Source organism: Giraffa tippelskirchi, chromosome 3 (assembly GCF_054371585.1).
Source record: "Giraffa tippelskirchi isolate mGirTip1 chromosome 3, T2T-mGirTip1v1.2.pri, whole genome shotgun sequence".
Lineage (NCBI taxonomy): Eukaryota > Metazoa > Chordata > Mammalia > Artiodactyla > Giraffidae > Giraffa > Giraffa tippelskirchi.
This window is the reverse complement of record NC_137277.1, coordinates 93137039-93156524: the sequence shown is the minus strand read 5'-3', so window position 1 is coordinate 93156524 and position 19486 is coordinate 93137039. Positions and strand designations below refer to the sequence as shown.

Here is a 19486-nt window from a genome sequence, read left to right as displayed (position 1 = left end):
ACTTGAAATGTAAATTCCAATGGCCAAAAACTTTTAGAGCAGCCTAAAGGCAGATTATATAAGGTTTAACACATTTCCCATCAATATACTTTGAAGTATATGTGTCCAAATAGTTCAACAGATGGAGAAAAGTCTAAAATTATTCCAGGATTTAGGCTAGACCCATATAATGTAAATTACTTTTCTTTTTCCTTTTTTTTTGCAGAAAATGTGGTGAAATCTCAGCGTATCATTGGGATACATGAGGGAAAATATTATTCAATTAATTGGCAAAATATGATTAAAACAGGAATAATTCATTGTAACTGATGCAAAAGAAAATTTATAGGAATATTTTTAGCTTGAAATGTAGTTACTGAATTTCAAAAAATGTTACGTGGTAAGAAGACACACACTTAGCCAGAACCCCAGTTTATTTCCTTATTTTTGTATCAGAGTTGTTCAGAATCTAGAACTTCCTTATTTACAATTCTGAAAAAGTTGCATGTCCACAGATATCCCACAAACCATTTTTTAAGAAATCTCATTCGATATGTACTTCCAAAGGAAAGGTTCAGAATGATGACATAAAGAAATATTCTGAAAGTGCATAATTGAAAAATGTAAGCATTAAAACACATAAACATACAAATTGTGCTTCTATATTAGTGCCTTTAAGTCAGAACTAAAAGTAAGCCTTTTAAATCTGGTCAATGTTTGTACATGTGTATAACTGAAACTACAATAATTTATTTTCCTTTAATAAAACAAATTCTGAGACAAATATATTTAGTCCCCTTCCATTTTTTTTGGATAATTACAATACAGAGCTAAGATTTCATTGAAATTTGTCTTTAAAATTTGGTGATATGCAACACATGCCTCTGAGTAAACAAACAATATGAACTATATATGTGTAAAGAACAATTTCAACACAGAATAGTCTTTTTTTCAGTGTAGAATTACTGGAGATCATTATCTTATCAAAATAATAATAGAATAAAAAATAATTCAAGCCATAAAAATAAAATTAGGACAAATTAGTTTTGATGCTAAAAACATTTCTTTGAAGAAGGAAAACTAATATTTTTGTCCCAAGACTTTCACAGATATATATACCTCATGTAATCCTCACGTAAACCACAAGATTTCAGTTTTGTTATTCCAGTTTCATAGTTGGGAATTTGAGCCTAAGGGAAGTTAAGTAACTTGCCCCTGCTCAGAGTCCTAGTACTGGGATTTGAGTCTACGTTGTTGATGGTAAAACCAGATATGTCTGTTGCATCAGGCCTCCTTCCCACCTACTATCTGATCTTGTTCTTAATTATGAGTGTTTGTAACACATACATACCACAAGGTTTCCAATGACCATGACCAGCATGAAAACAATAAGGCACATGGTTTGACCAGCAACTTCCATGCAGTCCCACATGGTCTCTATCCACTCTCCACACAGCACCCGGAACACAATCAGAAAGGAGTGGAAGAAGTCATTCATGTGCCAGCGTGGGAGTTGACAATCACTAGAAATCTTGCAGACACATTCTTTATAGCTCTTCCCAAAGAGCTGCATGCCAACCACGGCGAAAATGAAGACGATGATGGCCAACACCAAGGTGAGGTTACCCAGAGCTCCCACTGAATTACCGATGATCTTAATTAGCATATTCAGGGTGGGCCAGGATTTTGCCAACTTGAAAACTCGAAGCTGTAGTCAAGTGAAAATGTACTCTTAGTATTAACCACAATATAGTTTTAAAAGTTAGACATTGTTTTATCAGTATGTTACACTCTAGACCCACCCTTGAGGAATATAAAATTTCAAAGCATACTAATTCAAATCCATAAAAAAGTGTTAATAATACTGGAATTGTAAATCAAATCATAATATCATCTAAATGCAAAAATAAGAGAGAAAATATTTCAGAAATGATAAATAAAACATTTCTGATTTATCAGCAGATATGTCCATAAAAACAAATTAATATTTTAATTACAGACATTTGTGAATTTAGCAAACGAATGTCACCTCTGACTATACTTTAGAGAGTAAAAAGAAGTATTGAGCATGAGTTATATACTTTTAATGGACATTTAAAATATAAAGGTAAATGAACTAATTTTGGTAAACATAAAAAGTTCAGTTCAGGTCAATTCAGTTGCTCAGTTGTGTCCAACTCTTTGTGACCCCATGGGCTGCAGAACAGGACCCAGTTTCCCCCTCAGTCAATCTCTCCCATCAGGAAGCTTCCATAAGCCTCTTATCCTTCTTTATCAGAGGGCAGACAGAATGAAAACCACTATCACAGAAAACTAACCAAACATAAAAAAACTTGCATCAATTTAAAAAATATACATTTTACTTAATTTCCTATGAGTCTGCATATTTTTAAATACTTTTTTTTGCCAAATTCAAAAATTTGTTATAACATTTTCTACACTGCTGATGGGAACACGTTTTCTTCCATGTTCCTTTACTAATATAAGTTGATAAAAAGATTAATTGGATATAAGCTTTTTATTTGCATTTCCTTATAGACTTTAAAGCAAAAAATTTTTAATGCATTTAAAACATAGTTTTAGAAGCACATGTGTATTTTAAAATGTGTCTTACACAGCTAATAATTATGAAGTGTTTCAACCATTTTTCATCATTCTTGAGAAACAATCACACTGATTCATTTTTTAAATAAATGTTTTGCCAGTGAAAGATAGAATATAAACATAAATGTTTTGCCAGTGAAAGATAGAATATAAACATAGTCTAAGCAGATACCAGTCTGAATGATCTCAGTACAGACAGCCCCTCCACATTTGCCAGGCCAAGCTCCATCAAACTAAGGCTGACAATAATTCCATCAAAGATATTCCAGCCCTCTTGGAAATAATAATATGGATCCATGGCGATGATCTTGAGGACCATTTCTGCTGTGAAGATCCCAGTGAAGACCTAAAGTAACATAAAGAGCAGTACTTCACAAGCATTGACAAACATTTAACACAGCGAATTTGTAAAGAATATTAAACTGTTATGAGTAAAAATATCTAAAATTTAAAGTGAAGAAATGTGATAAATGGATATACAAGTTTAGCATATTTTGTGGGGAGTATTTTAAGTGGGTTTGTGTTACCTAATGAATCTGCTAGATTTCCAAGACGATGCTGAGTTTACAACATTTCGTTGTCCATGTTTGAAATCTGATATTAAATAATTAGTACTGATAGTTATTATTAGTAGCTACTTATAGCTATTTTGTACCCTGTGCTTCTACCATAATCACAACCAATTTTTTAAAAATACGGCATTAAAAACAAATCTATGTATTATGGGAAGTCACTCAAAAATTACTTCAAATCAGGAAAAACCATATTTTGTTCTTGATTTTTATGTTGTTTTATTCAAGGGACACCATTCTTATTTCTATAATTTTATAAACATTCCTGAAATAAGAATGAGTCTGCCACAAATGTTTCTATAATAATTATCTCTGGATTCATGCCTCAAAATTAAGATTAATGGATAAATAGAGCAAGGAACTGCAGATTTAATTGAAAGCAGTAGGAGAACATTCTAAGCATGCATACACCAACAATTAGGATTAATAAATTATTTGAGAGGCTGGATGAAAATGGTTTTGTTTTTTAACTCAAAACCACAGGCTAAGACACCCAAGGACATGAAGAGCTATGAAATTACTCTTTCAAAAATTCTTTTAAAGCAATTATCTTAATTAACTATAGATAAAAGCTGCATATTATGACTAAAGCATACCACTTAGCAAGGTAAATCAGCCATTACCTTGAATGAACTTTATCAAAATAACAGTATCAAGATTATTTGGTTTCCTAAAATACTCATTTAAGGAAATCTTGATCCACTCTTACATGTGTAAATGCTGCTAACATCTCATTTCCCCAATCACAGAAAAACCTAAAGGAAATACCCATCCCAGAAAAAAATAGCTTAACTTCAGTTATCATTCATTCATTCTAATAGAAGTAAAACATAATTCAAGTAAGCTTAGTGCATGAAAATCCAGATATGTGATATAATGCACATTAAAAAGTATTTTTTTCTTTTATTTTATATAAGAACTCACCCTGGAGTATTTTTCCCCTGGTTAATGTAAAATAAATTCTTAAGTTTTAAGAGCAGCCACTGTTTAAATAAACAGCCTAATTATAGAAACATATTAGTTATTTTCAGTTAGAAACAATCCAGGTAAATATCTCTTCCTGTAGAAAATCATAAAGGTGAACTTTTTAGTTCTTCTCAAATGACATGAGGATGTCTTGCATTTTAAAAACCCTTAAATTTAAATTCCTTTTAAATTTATAAAAGGAATGTCTTAAATTTATATTCCTATAAGTTTATAATCATGAAGTTTATAGCATGAAACATCTCTTTAAAAACATTTTAATTACAATTTGCAGTTTAATGTCATAGCCCTTTATCTCTTTAAATGGTTTCAATTTAGGGCCTAAAAATCATTGATAATTGTTTTTGTTACATTTCAATCTAGTTCAGCATTGTCAGTGGTTAAGAGAAGACTAAGACAGTAAAATCATCAAATGTTTATTGTTTGGACTTAGGCTAATTATATCTTGTCTTCTGTGGCAGCTTTTTGTTTTTCGAAAGTTTGGATTACGTGCTTCTGTAGACATTCATTCATTCATAAAAAATTGCTGATTACTTACTAGACATTGTTTTAGGCTTTGAAAATAAATACAGTGCTAATTAGGACATACAAATTGAAATTGCAAAGCCAGTTCATCTAGGCTGATAAATTTCTTATGGACAATACATTTATAGGCTTCCTAAGCAGCTTCTTTAATAAGGAGCTGTTTAATGAAAAGTCTTTAATATTGCACATGATGACACGTGACAATTAGTAAAAGTGTAAGCACTAAAGATAGGGATGAGAATCAGCCTGAGAGTCTGGGCCAAGAGTAAACAAATTGTGATCAAATGTTAGGGGTTAAGGTCTCAATTCAGGGATAGGAAAATTTCCTTACTGAGTATTTACTTAAGAGAGTAAAGTTCTGTTGATACATATATTAAAAAGATAGAAATGTTCATTCTAAAGGCTGAAGTTTGAATATTGGTCAGCTTGCTCCACAGGATCTCTACTTGTCCAGACTGACATTCCATTCTTTTGTAGTGAATTTGACATACCTGTAGCCTCCTTTCATTCCATTACTATTAGCTTCTTGTTTTAATACTTTTAGTTTTATCATACCCATGCCTTTTGGATTTGTACCTTTAAATATTTGTTGTTCATTCTTTTTTGGAGGATGAAATTGAAATATATTTAAAGAAAAATGATGGGAAATCAGTCAACATTTATGATTTTCTTTTCTCTCATCTGTCAAATGAGGATATTGAGATGATTCATCAGGTCTGTGTTTAATATTCTTGGATTTCTATCAGTATTATATTGCTTAGCAAATTTTATTAGAAATTGTGGTGTACCCATAATTGTTGTTACATAACAATTTTATTAGTAGTTGTTAGTAAGGGACAATAATCAATTTTCTCTTATACTAGGAAAGGAATTAGGTAGCCAAATAGCACATCTTCACTGATGCAAGAAGCTTCATAGGTGAGATCTTGAATTTGGCTTCTGATGATTTTATCTTTCAATAAACAAAGCCATTTTTTTCCTTCAAAGAATTATATCCCTTTTCTAAGATTTTGTATTCATATCCTAAACCACACCATTTAATTAAAATAATTTGCTAATCATGTTTCTTTAGGCTATTATTTGAAAATAGCCTATAAAATCCTTAGAACAGGTATCATTTTCTAAGTTCCCATCTGGGTCTAGCAGAATAGAGGGATATTATGAATCTTTAATCTCTAGTTGCGAGAGTTGCAGTAAGAAAAACAAACAGTGTAGAACCTACAGATCTCTATCGATATTCCCTGAAGAAAAAGTTACAGGTTAGTTGGAAATGTTTATATGATGAAGGGATTATGTAACCTACTATGTTTAATGGAAGATTTTTGCTTATAGAATCAGTAAAATGAGTGCATGTGTTTAATAGTGGTTAAAACAAACAAAAAAAAACACAAAAGCAAAACAGAATCTTAGAGAAACTCAATAGAGATTTGAGGTCTCTTGAAACTTAAATTTGATCAGTGCAATCAACAGGGAAATGATATAATTTTTATATGCTTCAGCAGAAAAAGGATACAAAAAACACATTTATCTAAGTAAAGGCTGAAAGTGCCACAACTCTTTTGTGGCACATTCTTTTGTTATTAATTCAACCAGAAACTCAATTTCCTTATTTATAAGGCAGCATGGAATCATTTGAATAGTAATAAAATAGTCCAGAGAAATTTTAAATTGATTTTAATAAGAAAACTATGAAGTCTTCACAAAATATGCAATGCAACACCCATCTATGGTATATAACATAGATCCAAAGTCAGCTAAGTACCCATAATATAAGCAATATTTCTCTCTCACACAGAGAGAAAGAGAGAATATTAATGAGCTTTCAGCCAGTAGTAACAGTCAGTTTATACATTCGCCTGTTCTTATGGTTACAAATAGTTAAGTCTTTCCTGTCACCTGTGCTCTCTATCTTCATGAGTCTTGTGTCCCTAACACTAAACTCAGCTTACCCATGGTTCTGCTACAGTCAACCACTGATCAGTTTTTCACCTCACTTCTCTAACTCATTATCTCCACTGATACTCAAAGTTATAGATTTTAGCATGAGGAGAGACATGTAAAATCATCTAGTCCCAACACATTGTACTACTCATGAGAAAACAATATTTGTGACTTTTTCAAGATCAGATATTTAGCACAGACAACTGGACTTGGACCCAAATTTGGTGTTTTAGTCTAGTGCTTTTCCATTTGATCATCCTATAATCCAACATCTCTTATCCTGTGCTTCTGTATTCCATTGCTTCAACATCAAAATTCTTTAAGACCTCAATTTCCTGCATCACTCTGACAAACTTCCCAAATTGTTCCTAACAGTTTAACTTCCCTAACTGTCCTGGGAAAAATACAGAGCTAGAACAAAACTATTTTCCATCAGTATTTCAAAGAAAGGTTAACAGCATACATAAGAGGAAGGAAGCTGTTTATTGAACACGTGCTAGATGCCCAGGCAAAGTGTTGTGTTTTCACATTATCTCATTATATCTTCACAACAACTCTGGGAGATGAGTATTATTATATCCGTTTCAATAATAGAAAACAAAAACTCAAAATTTTTTTTATCATACTTGTCCAGATGCTACATTATTAGTAAGGCCAAGCCCAGTTCTACCTGATTCCAAAGCCCATGTTCTTTTATGGGTAGGAAACAACCAGTTGGTTATTTATCGAGCTACAATCATGTAAACACTCTGAGAGATACGAAAGAAAAGGAAGATGTGATCTCTGCCATGGAGTAATATGTAGTGGAATTGAAAAGCCAGAATTATGATGCAACAAGAAAATGTTTAATGTTCAACCATGTTCTATTCGCAGAAATGCATTAGGAGTTAAGAAAAGTGTGCTCAGTATGGACTGAGAGTCATATTAGAAGAGAAATGAAGCTGTGGTTGGATCTTAAAGAATATGAAGAATTAGATGAAGTGATTTGAGTCAGGACACTTTAAATATGAATGTAGATAACAGTGAACTACTTTCCCATATATAAACATATAAACATTTGTGGGTTATAGTGTCAAGGCTGTTCTGAGAAGACTGGTGGTGACTGGTTAGGAAACAATGGAAAATAAGGTGGCATAGGAAGGATGGGATTAGAGGGGGAGTGTTAAAAACCAGGTAAGATTGTTGAATCACAAATATACACAATAGATACTTTGGCAAGATGAAAGGAGACTGAGTGTAGAGTGCTAGAAATACAATTTTAATGGTAGCTATAGAGGTAAAAAAATTGATACCTAGAAAAAGGAAACAATGGGTCTTGATATAAAATTGTATATAAGAAATAAAAGGTTTCTATTTTGAAGCTGGAAGCCTCTTTGAAACTGAAAGACTACTACGAGAGGTAATACAAAACTAACTTGAAATTTTTAGGGCTTTCAATAAACTGTGAGAAAGATCATCTTTCAGATGTTTAAAGTTATCCTGGGGCAATAATCTATAACTGCTGGAAATACAGAAATAGAACACAACTTATAAGAGTAGATAATACCTAGATTTGTTGAGTACATACAAATACTGAGTGAAAAACATAGCCCTAATAGGCAAAAGAAGAGAAGTCCAGAAAAGGAAGCAGAGATATAGAGTGATTGGAAAGATGAAGGAGCCAATCAGACAAAAAAATCAGTATCACTGGTGTCAAAGATGAAGAAAGTCTCAAGAATCTGGTGTTAAACTGGGTGTTAAACTGAGACAAATAACGCAGTGAAGTTGAGGTCACTTATTGAAGTAGACACTTAGACAGTTGTTTGTCCAGTATTCCCTTTTTTCTTTCTGTTGGAAATTAATCCTCCACCTGTGTAGTTCCTCAGAACTGTGATTTTCACATGAATCTACCTTCGCCAGTGTTGGTTAAACCAGAAACGAGCATTTGATCCAAGCCATGCTAAACAGAGTTCTATCACGAGAGTCTTTAAACGGGAACTGAAAAAGAGATTCAATGTTTTTCCATTGCAGAGGTTACAAGATTTAGAACCAACAAGGTATGGGTGATCATATTTTCTGACCTACAGACAAAAGATGCAATGAATGATTGGGCTACATCCAATCGCTTGGTTAAAGCATTTCCTGAAGCCTAGTTGCAAAATTACCCTCACATGGTTTGGTAATTCATCTTTTTCTTTCCATTTCATGACACAGTCTTTTCATTTTCCTCTTAAGCTATTGAATTCTGTTTCTATCTTGTGCCAAAAAGAAAGGTCTTGGTTAATAAACTATGGAAATTCTTTTTTCACTTGTTCATCCATTTCAGTTTCTTCATGTAGAAGGAGGAAATGTATATGTCGGCATACACATATACAGATGTTACCTAAGTAACATGAACCAGAGTGTGGCTAAATTACAAATGCATTTTTATCAACTATTTCTTCTTTTGTGTGAATTCTACTGAAGGATTTTATTAGGCAGTTCAATTTGAAACAACTATGCCCTCATTTGCACAGAAATCAATCTTTATGTATTCCCTTCAAAGAACTATTTCTTCATAAGCTGTGTGTGTTAAAACTGCATGCTTATGGAGCCAGAATTAGACCTCATGATTTCTGTTTTTTTCCAGCAAGATTGACAGTAAAGATTTTAACAAGTTTACAAAGGGTAAAACACCATGATCAATCAGCACAGATGTTGATCTCAACAGTCAGTATTCATATCAGTTGAATTCTAGACCTTTCCCTGAGAATCCCTTAAATATTCCTTTAGATATTTCTTCCTATGAGGAAAGAGGGTATAGTCTGGGGGGTCTGCATAGCACAAATGGATTTCTTCTTTGGTCTATCTGCCCTATTTCTGCCAAAGTAAATAAGTAAACTTCAAATGAACTCACCAGGTTTCCTACAGTCAACACACTACTGAATTGACCAGTCATTGGGTAGTGCTCCATGGCCATGAAGAGGGTATTTAAGACAATGCAAATAGTGATGGCAAGATCAACAAATGGATCCATAACAATTAAATTCACAAGATGCTTTACTTTTAACCATGCATCACAGCAGTCCCAGATCAAGAACATATTGGCAAATCTATACCAGCATGGTGGACATTTCTGCCTAGATTCTTCAAGTTCTGGGGAAACAATAAAGAATGAGATAGTAAATAGCAATATAAACAAATTACTGTTGTTGTAGATTATACATTATTTGATAAAATTGATATTTTTACTTGGGGACAGAAGTTCATATTAGTTTAACAGACTTGAGAGGACAATTCCATTAAATATTTTCACAAAATATTTATGAAAAATGTCTTTAAGCAGAAGAAATACTTCAAATTTAATATTTTGCCCCAAGTTAAATAACTTAATTACCTATTAATTAGGTAATGGGTTATTAAATTGCTATATTTTCTTTACCAAAACAGAATTTTAAAGTAAGTTTTAGAGAACTATTAAATGTATCAATTACTGTTTCTTTTGAAAGAGCTTTTTCAGAATACTTTCTAAAGCTGTGATCCTTATTAATATGTGTGACCCTTTCTTCTCTCTGTCTCCACATTAGCATTGATCTTGTACACATCGAGATATAGTGTATTTTTCTTTTTAATATAGATTAAGCCCCAAATCTAGTTCTGTTATTCATATTTACTCATTTTTTTTCCAGAATTTTAGCCTATTAAAAAGGTACTAGTAATTTAATGGGTACTAGTAATTTAATGGGTGAAATATATGTGAAATATATGCCCATTTGCATATCTAATATACCAATAGACTAAGGTACAAAATATAATTGAAGTTTTCTAAAGAATTTATGTTAGATATAAATTCTGATTGATTTATAAAATTACAGTACTGATGTAATAGTCCTCCAAAGTTGAAGAAATGGGGACTTATTTAATGAATGAACAAGGAAGTAATAGTTGTCCATTCCTGTGTGTCAAAATCAACAAATATTTGTGTCAGCTCTTCATTAAAGGAATGTAATGGTTTCTGTGTATGTGCAAGATGGAGGAAAGATCTTTTCTTAGGGTCCCTGTGGAAATGGAACACAGGTTTAGATTTCTCCAACTCAACCCATATGCCTCCTCAACCCATCACCACTTCTATGCCTGCAGAACAGACTGAAGTTTTAGAGATGTTTCTTTGTGCTTCTGCATACCAAAACTTAAAAAGAGAAGCTTTTGCTCTAATTGCTTAAGGATAATATAACATAAGGATAAATCCTCGCTGATGAGCTATCAAGTGGTGAAATAATCACTCGGCAGATGAGAACCAGAATCAAAAAGAAATAGAGACAATATTAGTTTTGTAATCAATGTGATAACAGTGTATTCCATATATTATCTACTTAGGTCTATTATACAGTTCTGATCTTGGGTAACTGACTTTCATAATTCCATGGGAATAAGTAATAGTTCTCCAAACTATATATAATCCAAACTATATAATCACAGAAAGCTGACTATCCCATGGCTGCCTTCTTACCCTCCATCGTGTTAGTCAGGATGCTGGCTATGCTCACGGCTCTTTGCCTTCCGGAGGAATCTTCTAGCATCTCCATTGAAATCTGGTAAGAACTTAGCCTTCTCTTTCTGACTTCTGTTTCAGTGGTGGTACCCTGCAAACCAAATACTGATGGCTCAAACCACCCTTTTCAGTAAGTAATACAACACAACATTAGCATTTCTTTGGAAAGTCATGCTACATGCAGTTTCCCCAAGTAACAATTTTCAAGTAATAATAAAATACTAACTTATTATTAAGTTATAAATACTTAAAAGAAAATCACAGGTGATACCCTACAGGGTTGAAACAAGAATTTACCAGTTGGATGCAATTGTATAAGGCAATTATGTTGCAGACATATTTTAATTTACCTGTTTAAATTTCCAGAGAAATTTTTTATAAATCATATATTATTTCATTTAATTCAAATGAAAAGTATTTTAGCTTTCTCATTGATTAAAAATCAGATTAATCTTCCCCCAAAACAAATAATAGTAGTATGTAATATTAATATTAAGGCTGAATTATTTTCTTTGAGGCTATATTGAAAATATTGACAGATATGGGCTGATTTTTTTCTATGCACAAACACAGATGTACAATGAAATGTGTGTGCTTTCCTGAGATTTTTTAAATTATTTCCATGTGCCATCCTATAAGAAATCAAAACGTTTTAGAGTCATTTAATAGACATCAGAACATTTTAGAGTCACTGTAAATATTGGCAGTTTTACCGAAACTGCCTGTTATCAATATGTTGGTCATTAAATTATTTAATTTTAAGTATATGAAATCTCCAAACTATGAATAGATTATTACACAGTTCTGGGTGAAAAGACATCTGTAATAGGTTGTCATAGTGCTCATTATTTTGTGTTGAGTTTGCAGATAGGAGTTTTCACCCCAAACTCTAAAAGCCAGGCTCTTTTAACCTAAAGCATGTGAAAGTTAATGGTCCCATACAATTCAATTGGTTCTCAAGATTCTATTGTTTATTTCATTCAGTAAAATCGTGTGTTATTTTTAAGGACTTTCATTTTGGGGAAGTAGGATAGTATAACAGGCTAAACTGCCCAGGCCTTGATTATTTCAAATTTGTGTATAATGTCAGTAGTAGCTAATTTATTATCTATTATCACCTCTGGCGGATGTCCAGTAGGTGAGGTTAGAGCTGATGGTCCACCCACCAAGGAAACCACACCATTGCAATCCACAGTGCTGTGCATCTTCCCATTGGCTGGAAGCCCTGGCACCATCCTGGATGACATACTGGCCTGACTAACGTTACTGTTGCGTCGCTCTCCGTGTCTGTGCGGCACAAACAGTGAGTCTCTCCTGCTCTCGCTGTCTTCAAATGTACTGTGTTCATCATCAGCAAAGTCATTTTCAGAACCGATATCCTTTGCCCGACCTCTGAAGCTGAAAATACTTGTTTTGCTATTGCGTCGTGGGGAAAACAGGGAACCACGGATACTTAACAGAGACTGAGGAGAGAGCAAGGAAGGAAAGAATGGGGACAGGGGACACAACTATTTAATGAAAGTCTTAATATTGCAGAATCTATTTGCTTTTGGGTAAGAATAGTCTTGCTCTTAAACATGGTTTATCAAATTTATAGAGAACACATATGTTTTGATATTTTTATTAAAGACCACAATGCAAATTTAAGTAATTTATCTGATTAGGAGTTCTAATATGCAGTTTACTAAGTGCATGACCACTTCATTTAATCTTTACTGTAGTCCTATGAGGTGGATTTTGTTATCGTAATGTCCTAGGTGGGGAACCTGATGCTGGAGAGGACAAATGATATAGGTGGTTTCACTCCTAAATGCTATAATCTGAAAGGGCACACAACTTGGAAAATAAGTTACAGTTCAAGTGAGACTGTTGGCTTGAATTTAAAATATTTGGACCAAGTATGTTTCTTCTGGATAATGATTTAAAAACAAAGGCATTATCTCTCCATTCTCTTTTTTTGAGTTCTAAAAGGAAATTACTGCTATTTTCTGGACCTTCTTGTCTTTTGCACATGGGCATAAAAGCCACAAAATTTATCTATGATGCTATCTTCTAAATTTGCTAAGTTTTCCAAATGGCTACTAATGATTCACCTTGTTTGAGAGAATATATGCCATAGCAAACACAGCAGAGAGAATTCCTAGATTGCTGTTTAAATTACTATTCTTACTTAAAATTTAACACTAGTTTAAACAATACATGTCTTCTCCGATAAGGGTGATGTAGAGGACAGCTTATCCTTCTAATATCAATTTAATTTTATTAAAAGCAGCTGGATGATTAAAAACTTTAAAACTTACATATATTTATGAATAAATCAAGTAGACAGTTTCTGATACTAGAAAATTAGAATTTAATATGAAGTCCCTTCTTTCATTTTTTGAATGGCTTTTAAATCGGTAGCACCAAGTAATTCTTTGTTTGTTTTAGCCTTGATGATATTTTTCAAAAACATCTCTAGTCTCCTGCAGAATCTTTGTTTACTCCTTTCCTTGTTGATAATGGTATTTCCCATATTCTGTCCCTTCCCCTGCCCCAGCGACCTCTCATGACCTGTTCTAAGTCTCTGTATAGCTGGGTAACATATGTAGATACATACACATACCTATGCATACATATTCACATGCAGCTGGAAATATACCTAGACCTTACCTTTCTTCCATGAAGCTTCAATGTAAAACCAAAAATAGTAATTTTAGCATAAAAAACCATAAGGAAGGCAAACTCCCCCAAATTTAATTTTGGTCCCTCTGCCTAATTAGGTCATGCTGATTTTATTATGCCCCATTTTTAGCTTTATTTTATGGCTTTTCCCTGACTGCAAAGCACTAGAATAATAATTTTTTGCCCTCTGTCTCAGTGATATTCTGGAAAGATAGTATTCATTGAGAAATGTGCTGTTCCTTTGGATTTGGTTAGAAATATTCACAGGAATTAATGACTGCTCAGCTTATCCAGGCTGAGACTGTGTCTACGTGACACTCAGTTCATGTAGCAGGTTTGTCTACCCCATGTCAGACAGTGGCTAGACTGATTTTCCAGTCATCAAAGTGATCAAGAAATTAGACATTGTGAAGACATTCATTCAGCCCTCAATAATAAGGAATGATGATGTTTTTAATCTCCTCACATTCAATTTAAATTTTCAATATAATATTTTTATGTCCACACTCGTGTTTTGAAACCTTGGTGTATATTTTTAGGTCCCAGCTTTTCGGAATTGGGATTCAGTAAGCAGGGGTAGGACACTGTGGTGGTGGTGATGTCTGATTCTTGTGATCCCATGGACCGTAGCCTGCCAGGCTCCTCTGTCCATGGGATTCTCCAGGCAAGAATACTGGAGTGGGTTGCCATTTCCTTCTCCAGGGGATCTTCCCAACCCAGGAATCGAACTTGGGTCTCTTGCATTGCAGACAGATTCTTTACCGACTGAGCTATGAGGGAAGCCCCAGGACACTGGGATCTGAGTATTCAAACATACATTCTAGGTGATTCTAATGCAGGTGGACCTCACCCTGCACTCAGAGGAATGCCAGCTTTGAAAAGAAAGTGGAAGTGTTAGTCACTCAGTCGTTTCCAACTCTTTGTGACTCCATGGACTGTAGCCCACCAGGCTTCTCTGGCTTTCTCTGGCTTCTCTGGCTTTCTCCAGGCAAGAATACTGGAGTGGGTTGCCATTTCCTTCTCTAGGGAATCTTCCCAGTCCAGGGATTGAACCTGGGTCTTCCGCACTGCAGGCAGATTCTTTACCATTGAGCCACCATGGAAGCCCTAATACCAGCTTTGTCTTACACTAATTCCTAAGATGGTTCAATTCAATCATCTTCACATACCTGTGTTAGAATATTGTCTTTGGAAACTTAAAGTTTGTCTACACAATACTGGCTGGGAGTGTGTGGAATGTGTGTACATCTAAAATGTGTCTGGTACATGCCTTTAATTTGCATGTTTTTATGTTGACATGTTTTCAGAGGCGTTTCAAATCCTTGGGTTTATTTGAAATTTCTGTTCACTCTTTGGAAAGTATAATAATGGGTGTGAGCACAGCTTTTAAGACAACAGAGACTGAAAAAAGAAGATAGCAAAAATAGTATTCAGAGAAAATAAACCAAAAATAACACACTACAAGATGCAGCAGAGTGCAGGGAATACCCACAGCTGTGGCAGCCCTTTCTCTAGGGAAAACAAGCTTTTATGCATTAAGGACCAAAAAGCCATCTTTCTTTGCCTCAGGCATGCCAAAATGTAAATTCTGGGTATCTTTTTTTTTTTTGCCTTGTTCCAAGAAGGTAAATCTTAATTCTGTTTCTTAATTTTCAGTAGCAAAAGGGAAAATTGAAGCATTTAGGTGTAAGGACACAATCCTGCATGTAATAACTGAACTTGAAGTGAATTGGGAAGTCAGAATGGAAGACACAGAGAATTTGAAGATGTTCTAATAGAAGCATGGTATTTCAAGTTAAATGTATGTAGCTTATCAATGTTTTCAGTAAGTCAACAACTACACTTGGTTCTAGCTATGAAGCTTCTGTTTTAAAATAAATTGCTTCCTTGTGTTCAAACAACATAGATAAAATCTTGGCGGGAGGATTCACTTTCCATTGTTTGCCTTTAAGTACTTTTTCATGTTGTACTATGAACATGTACTATGTATTTAAGAATAAAATAATATAATAAATATAAACTAACATCTAAAATTTATGTTAGTAGAGGACAGGGTACTCATAATTTATGGCTAATTGGTCTTAACGATTTTAAAGATATATTTGTTTTGAACATTATGCCATGTCCACCTTATGCTTCCTATCCCCACTATCTCCACAGATTCTCTTTCTTTTTAGAGAGTTTGTTTACACAACCAGAAACTGTAAAATGCTTCTGGTATATTTCTGCTTGTGATTGCGTTAATGTTTTCTGCATAACTTTACTGGGGTATGTGACTATCAATGCTAATAGGCTATTTCTTTTACTTTGCAACATCTATTGTCTATTTTATCTATTTATCTACCAGTCTACCTGCCTATCATCCTGCCATCTATTCTCTTCCTATCTCCCTAACTATCTCCAAATATGAAATGAACTACATATAGTGTGTATATACCAATTCTGTTCTTAGTATTTAAACTCTTGGCTTTCAACTAACTTCCTATTGCTGTTGCTCCTTTTGGTTCACTCAACAGGGGCTTCTCAGCTGCTTCTTGAATATTCTGGGCATATTAAAACATCAGGGCCTTCCACTTGCTCTTCAGTGAGCCTAAAATGCACTTCGATAGATAGCCTGTTCTCTTGCCTCCTCAAAATCTTTGCTGCAAGTTCTCCTTTACAGTCAAGGCTTCCCAAACCATCCTATTTAATTTTCTTTAACCACCAGTTAGTGCTCTTAATTTTGTTTTCTTGGCTTTTCCTCCCAATTGTACCTATCACTTTCTTACAGTCTATGACTTACTTATCTTGTTTATTGTCTGTCTCCTCCTTCTGTATAAAAATCCATGAGGTCAGTGAATTACATTGTTTTGTTCATTGAGTTTTTTTTTTTTTCTAGAACTATTTCTTTTCTCTTGTGATCCATAGTAGGTGAGCAATAAGTATTTGTTGGTTGGCTGACCCAGGTTAAAATAATTAGAAGAGTTAATAATTCATAGAACATGAAATTCTAACGGAACCAAATAGGGTTCAAAGCCATAACTGTACTTATCACAGATTTTATAACTATTTACTCTTCATTATGCAACTGATAAAACTTATAAACAGAGTTGATACTATTTTCCCTATTTGACTTGAAAATATGCTGAAGAATTGGGTACTTGGCATTGCTGCTGCTGCTGCTAAGTCGCTTCAGTCGTGTCTGACTCTGTGCGACCCCATAGATGGCAGCCCACCAGGCTCCCCTGTCCCTGGGATTCTCCAGTCAAGAACTCTGGAGTGGGTTGCCATTTCCTTCTCCAACGCATGAAAGTGAAAAGTGAAAGTGAAGTCGCTCAGTCGTGTCCGACTCTTCGCGACCCCATGGACTGCAGCCTACCAGGCTCCTCCGTCCATGGGATTTTCTAGGCAAGAGTACTGGAGTGGGGTGCCATTGCCTTCTCCGACTTGGCATTAAATCAGAGCAAAAATAGACTGTCTTTTATGTAATTCTCTTCGAGAGAATTTGGGTCATAATTTCATCCTAATGTATCATGGTATGATACCGTATCAGCATAATGGAAAATCACAACAATACAGTTCTTACACCGAAAGATAGAAACAAAATCCAGAGACATTTCTTTTCAAAATTCATACATATCTTGCAGTAATGTATCTAATACATTACATATTAGTAATATCTCATACTCAGATATTAAAGGCAGAAAACCATGTGCAAAAAAGGTAAGTTCATTTGAGGTCGCAAAATGGAAAAAGTAAACAAGAGATTACAAAACTGCCTCACTGAAGAAAAACGTTTGATAGATGGGTTTCATTCCTCCTACCTCCCAACAAAGCAGATTGAGAAAATGGTCTCAAAATACTATAGTGCTTAAAACTGATTACTGTAAAATAAAAGTTATTAATGATTTAATAAAACTATTTTATTAAAAGACAATTTATGATATACATTTAAATAATCATATAAAATGTTAGTTCCCTGTCCCTCATTGACATCAGATACTACAAAAATATACGAAGATGCAGAAATGACAGAACAAACTGGAATCCTTAGAAAGATGTACCTGATGAGGAGAGTAGAATTTCTTGTCACTAGTTAGTCGATTTCCATCCATGGAGAAAAGGAAACTTCTTCTTTTGACACTGTCCTCAGATTCAGACTTGGGAAACCTGTTTCCCTCTCCTTTGTTGTTTCCTTCAAGATTCTCCCTCTGTCTTCTTTTCTTTCTTCGGTTCCTCCACTCCTTTGCACTTTTGGAGCTTAATTTTGATGCTTCTGACGAACTTTCCAAGAGCTCTCCTAACCCACCTATTCCACTGAAATCTCTTGAAGCAGCTGATGCTGCTGCAACTGCCTGTGTAAATAAAACCAGGCACTATTTAGAACATGCAACTTTGGAAAACAGTTGACTATGGTACATATGTTGCCATTCAATAAAATGAACTATATTTGAAAATTTATGTCTTTCTGGTCATTTTTATGTTTTACTACAATAGAGTTTACTTAATAATGATACATTTTTACATAGTATAAAGCAATATGTTAGCTTATGAATTAGAAAAGTCTGGTTTGGAACATTTTCTGAAGTCTTTTTTTAAAAACTCTGTTGAGATTAGCTTCATTTCAGGGAACAACTGCTCTCTTAAAAATATCTTCTACACTTTAAAAGCAAATGTTGTCTTAGTGGTGGTGTCTGTTCTGATTACTATTCCAATTCCATCCATAGGTTTGTTCCTCCCACTTGTGATTGTGAACAACTGACTGGTATTTTTTTCTTCTAAATCGAGGACAAAAGACTTTTTTTTTTGTAAACTCAAAGCATTTAAACTATCTACTTTTTACCTCTAGGGGGAAGTAGTGAGAATGTATTGGCTAATTTATCCTCTTCCTTCATTTGAATCACATTCAGTACTATTATTTGCATTTCTGAGTTCATGCGTACTCATCTGCCCAGTCGTGTCTAGCTCTTTGCAACCCCATGGACTGTAGCCTGCCAGGCTTCTCTGTCCATGGGATTTTTCAGGCAAGAATGCTGGAGTGGGTTGCCATTTCCTCCTCCAGGGGATCTTTCTGACCAAAAGATTGAACCTGCGTTTCCTTCATTGGCAGGCAGATTCTTTACCACTGAGCCACCTGGCAAGCCCTCCCATTCCTGAGGTCATATTAATCCCAGAGTCTAACATGATTAATTTATTGCATAGCACTTTTAGCTTAAATTTTTTAAATGTTTATTTATTATTATTATTACAAATAATAACAAAAGATTAACATAACCAGTCAATAAATACCTGAAATAATCATTCAAAGGATTATGACTACTTCAAATATTTTCTTTCCATATTTCAACACTGAGTATACTTAAGTAATTTAGTATATGTACTGCTGAAGCAAGCACTACTTAAGCATTTTAAATTTCTGCACCTACTAAAGAAACACAGCAGCTTTGAGGTGAAGCATGGCATGCCAAATCTTTTGTATTTTTATTTACGTGAATGGTATTTTTAGATGGGAAATGATCTAACTAACTACTAACTGGAGAGGATATTAAATTCAAAGCTGAGTTCTCATTAAGTATATTCCTGTTTATAAACATAATCATCAAAATGGAAATGATTAAAACATTAGACTACTGGTTCAACTCTTTACATATGTCGTTACTGAATACAAACAACTCTAATACAGCTACTATTTGTTCTATCTTCTCTTCACCACTAGACATATTCTTGT

General features: G+C 34.1%; 1 protein-coding gene across 1 annotated transcript in view; it reads right to left on the bottom strand.

The window, feature by feature from the left end:
- LOC145542439 (sodium channel protein type 3 subunit alpha-like) overlaps positions 1-19486 on the bottom strand; it is a 180015-nt gene that overhangs the window by 38491 nt on the left and 122038 nt on the right. The window contains exons 14-19 of the mRNA XM_081581249.1: positions 17823-18113; positions 12234-12578; positions 11074-11206; positions 9481-9719; positions 2756-2929; positions 1331-1687 (exon numbers count right to left, since the gene is read on the bottom strand). Of these exons, the coding sequence (XP_081437375.1) occupies positions 1331-1687; positions 2756-2929; positions 9481-9719; positions 11074-11206; positions 12234-12578; positions 17823-18113 (1539 nt within the window). The remainder of the gene's footprint in view (positions 1-1330; positions 1688-2755; positions 2930-9480; positions 9720-11073; positions 11207-12233; positions 12579-17822; positions 18114-19486) is intronic.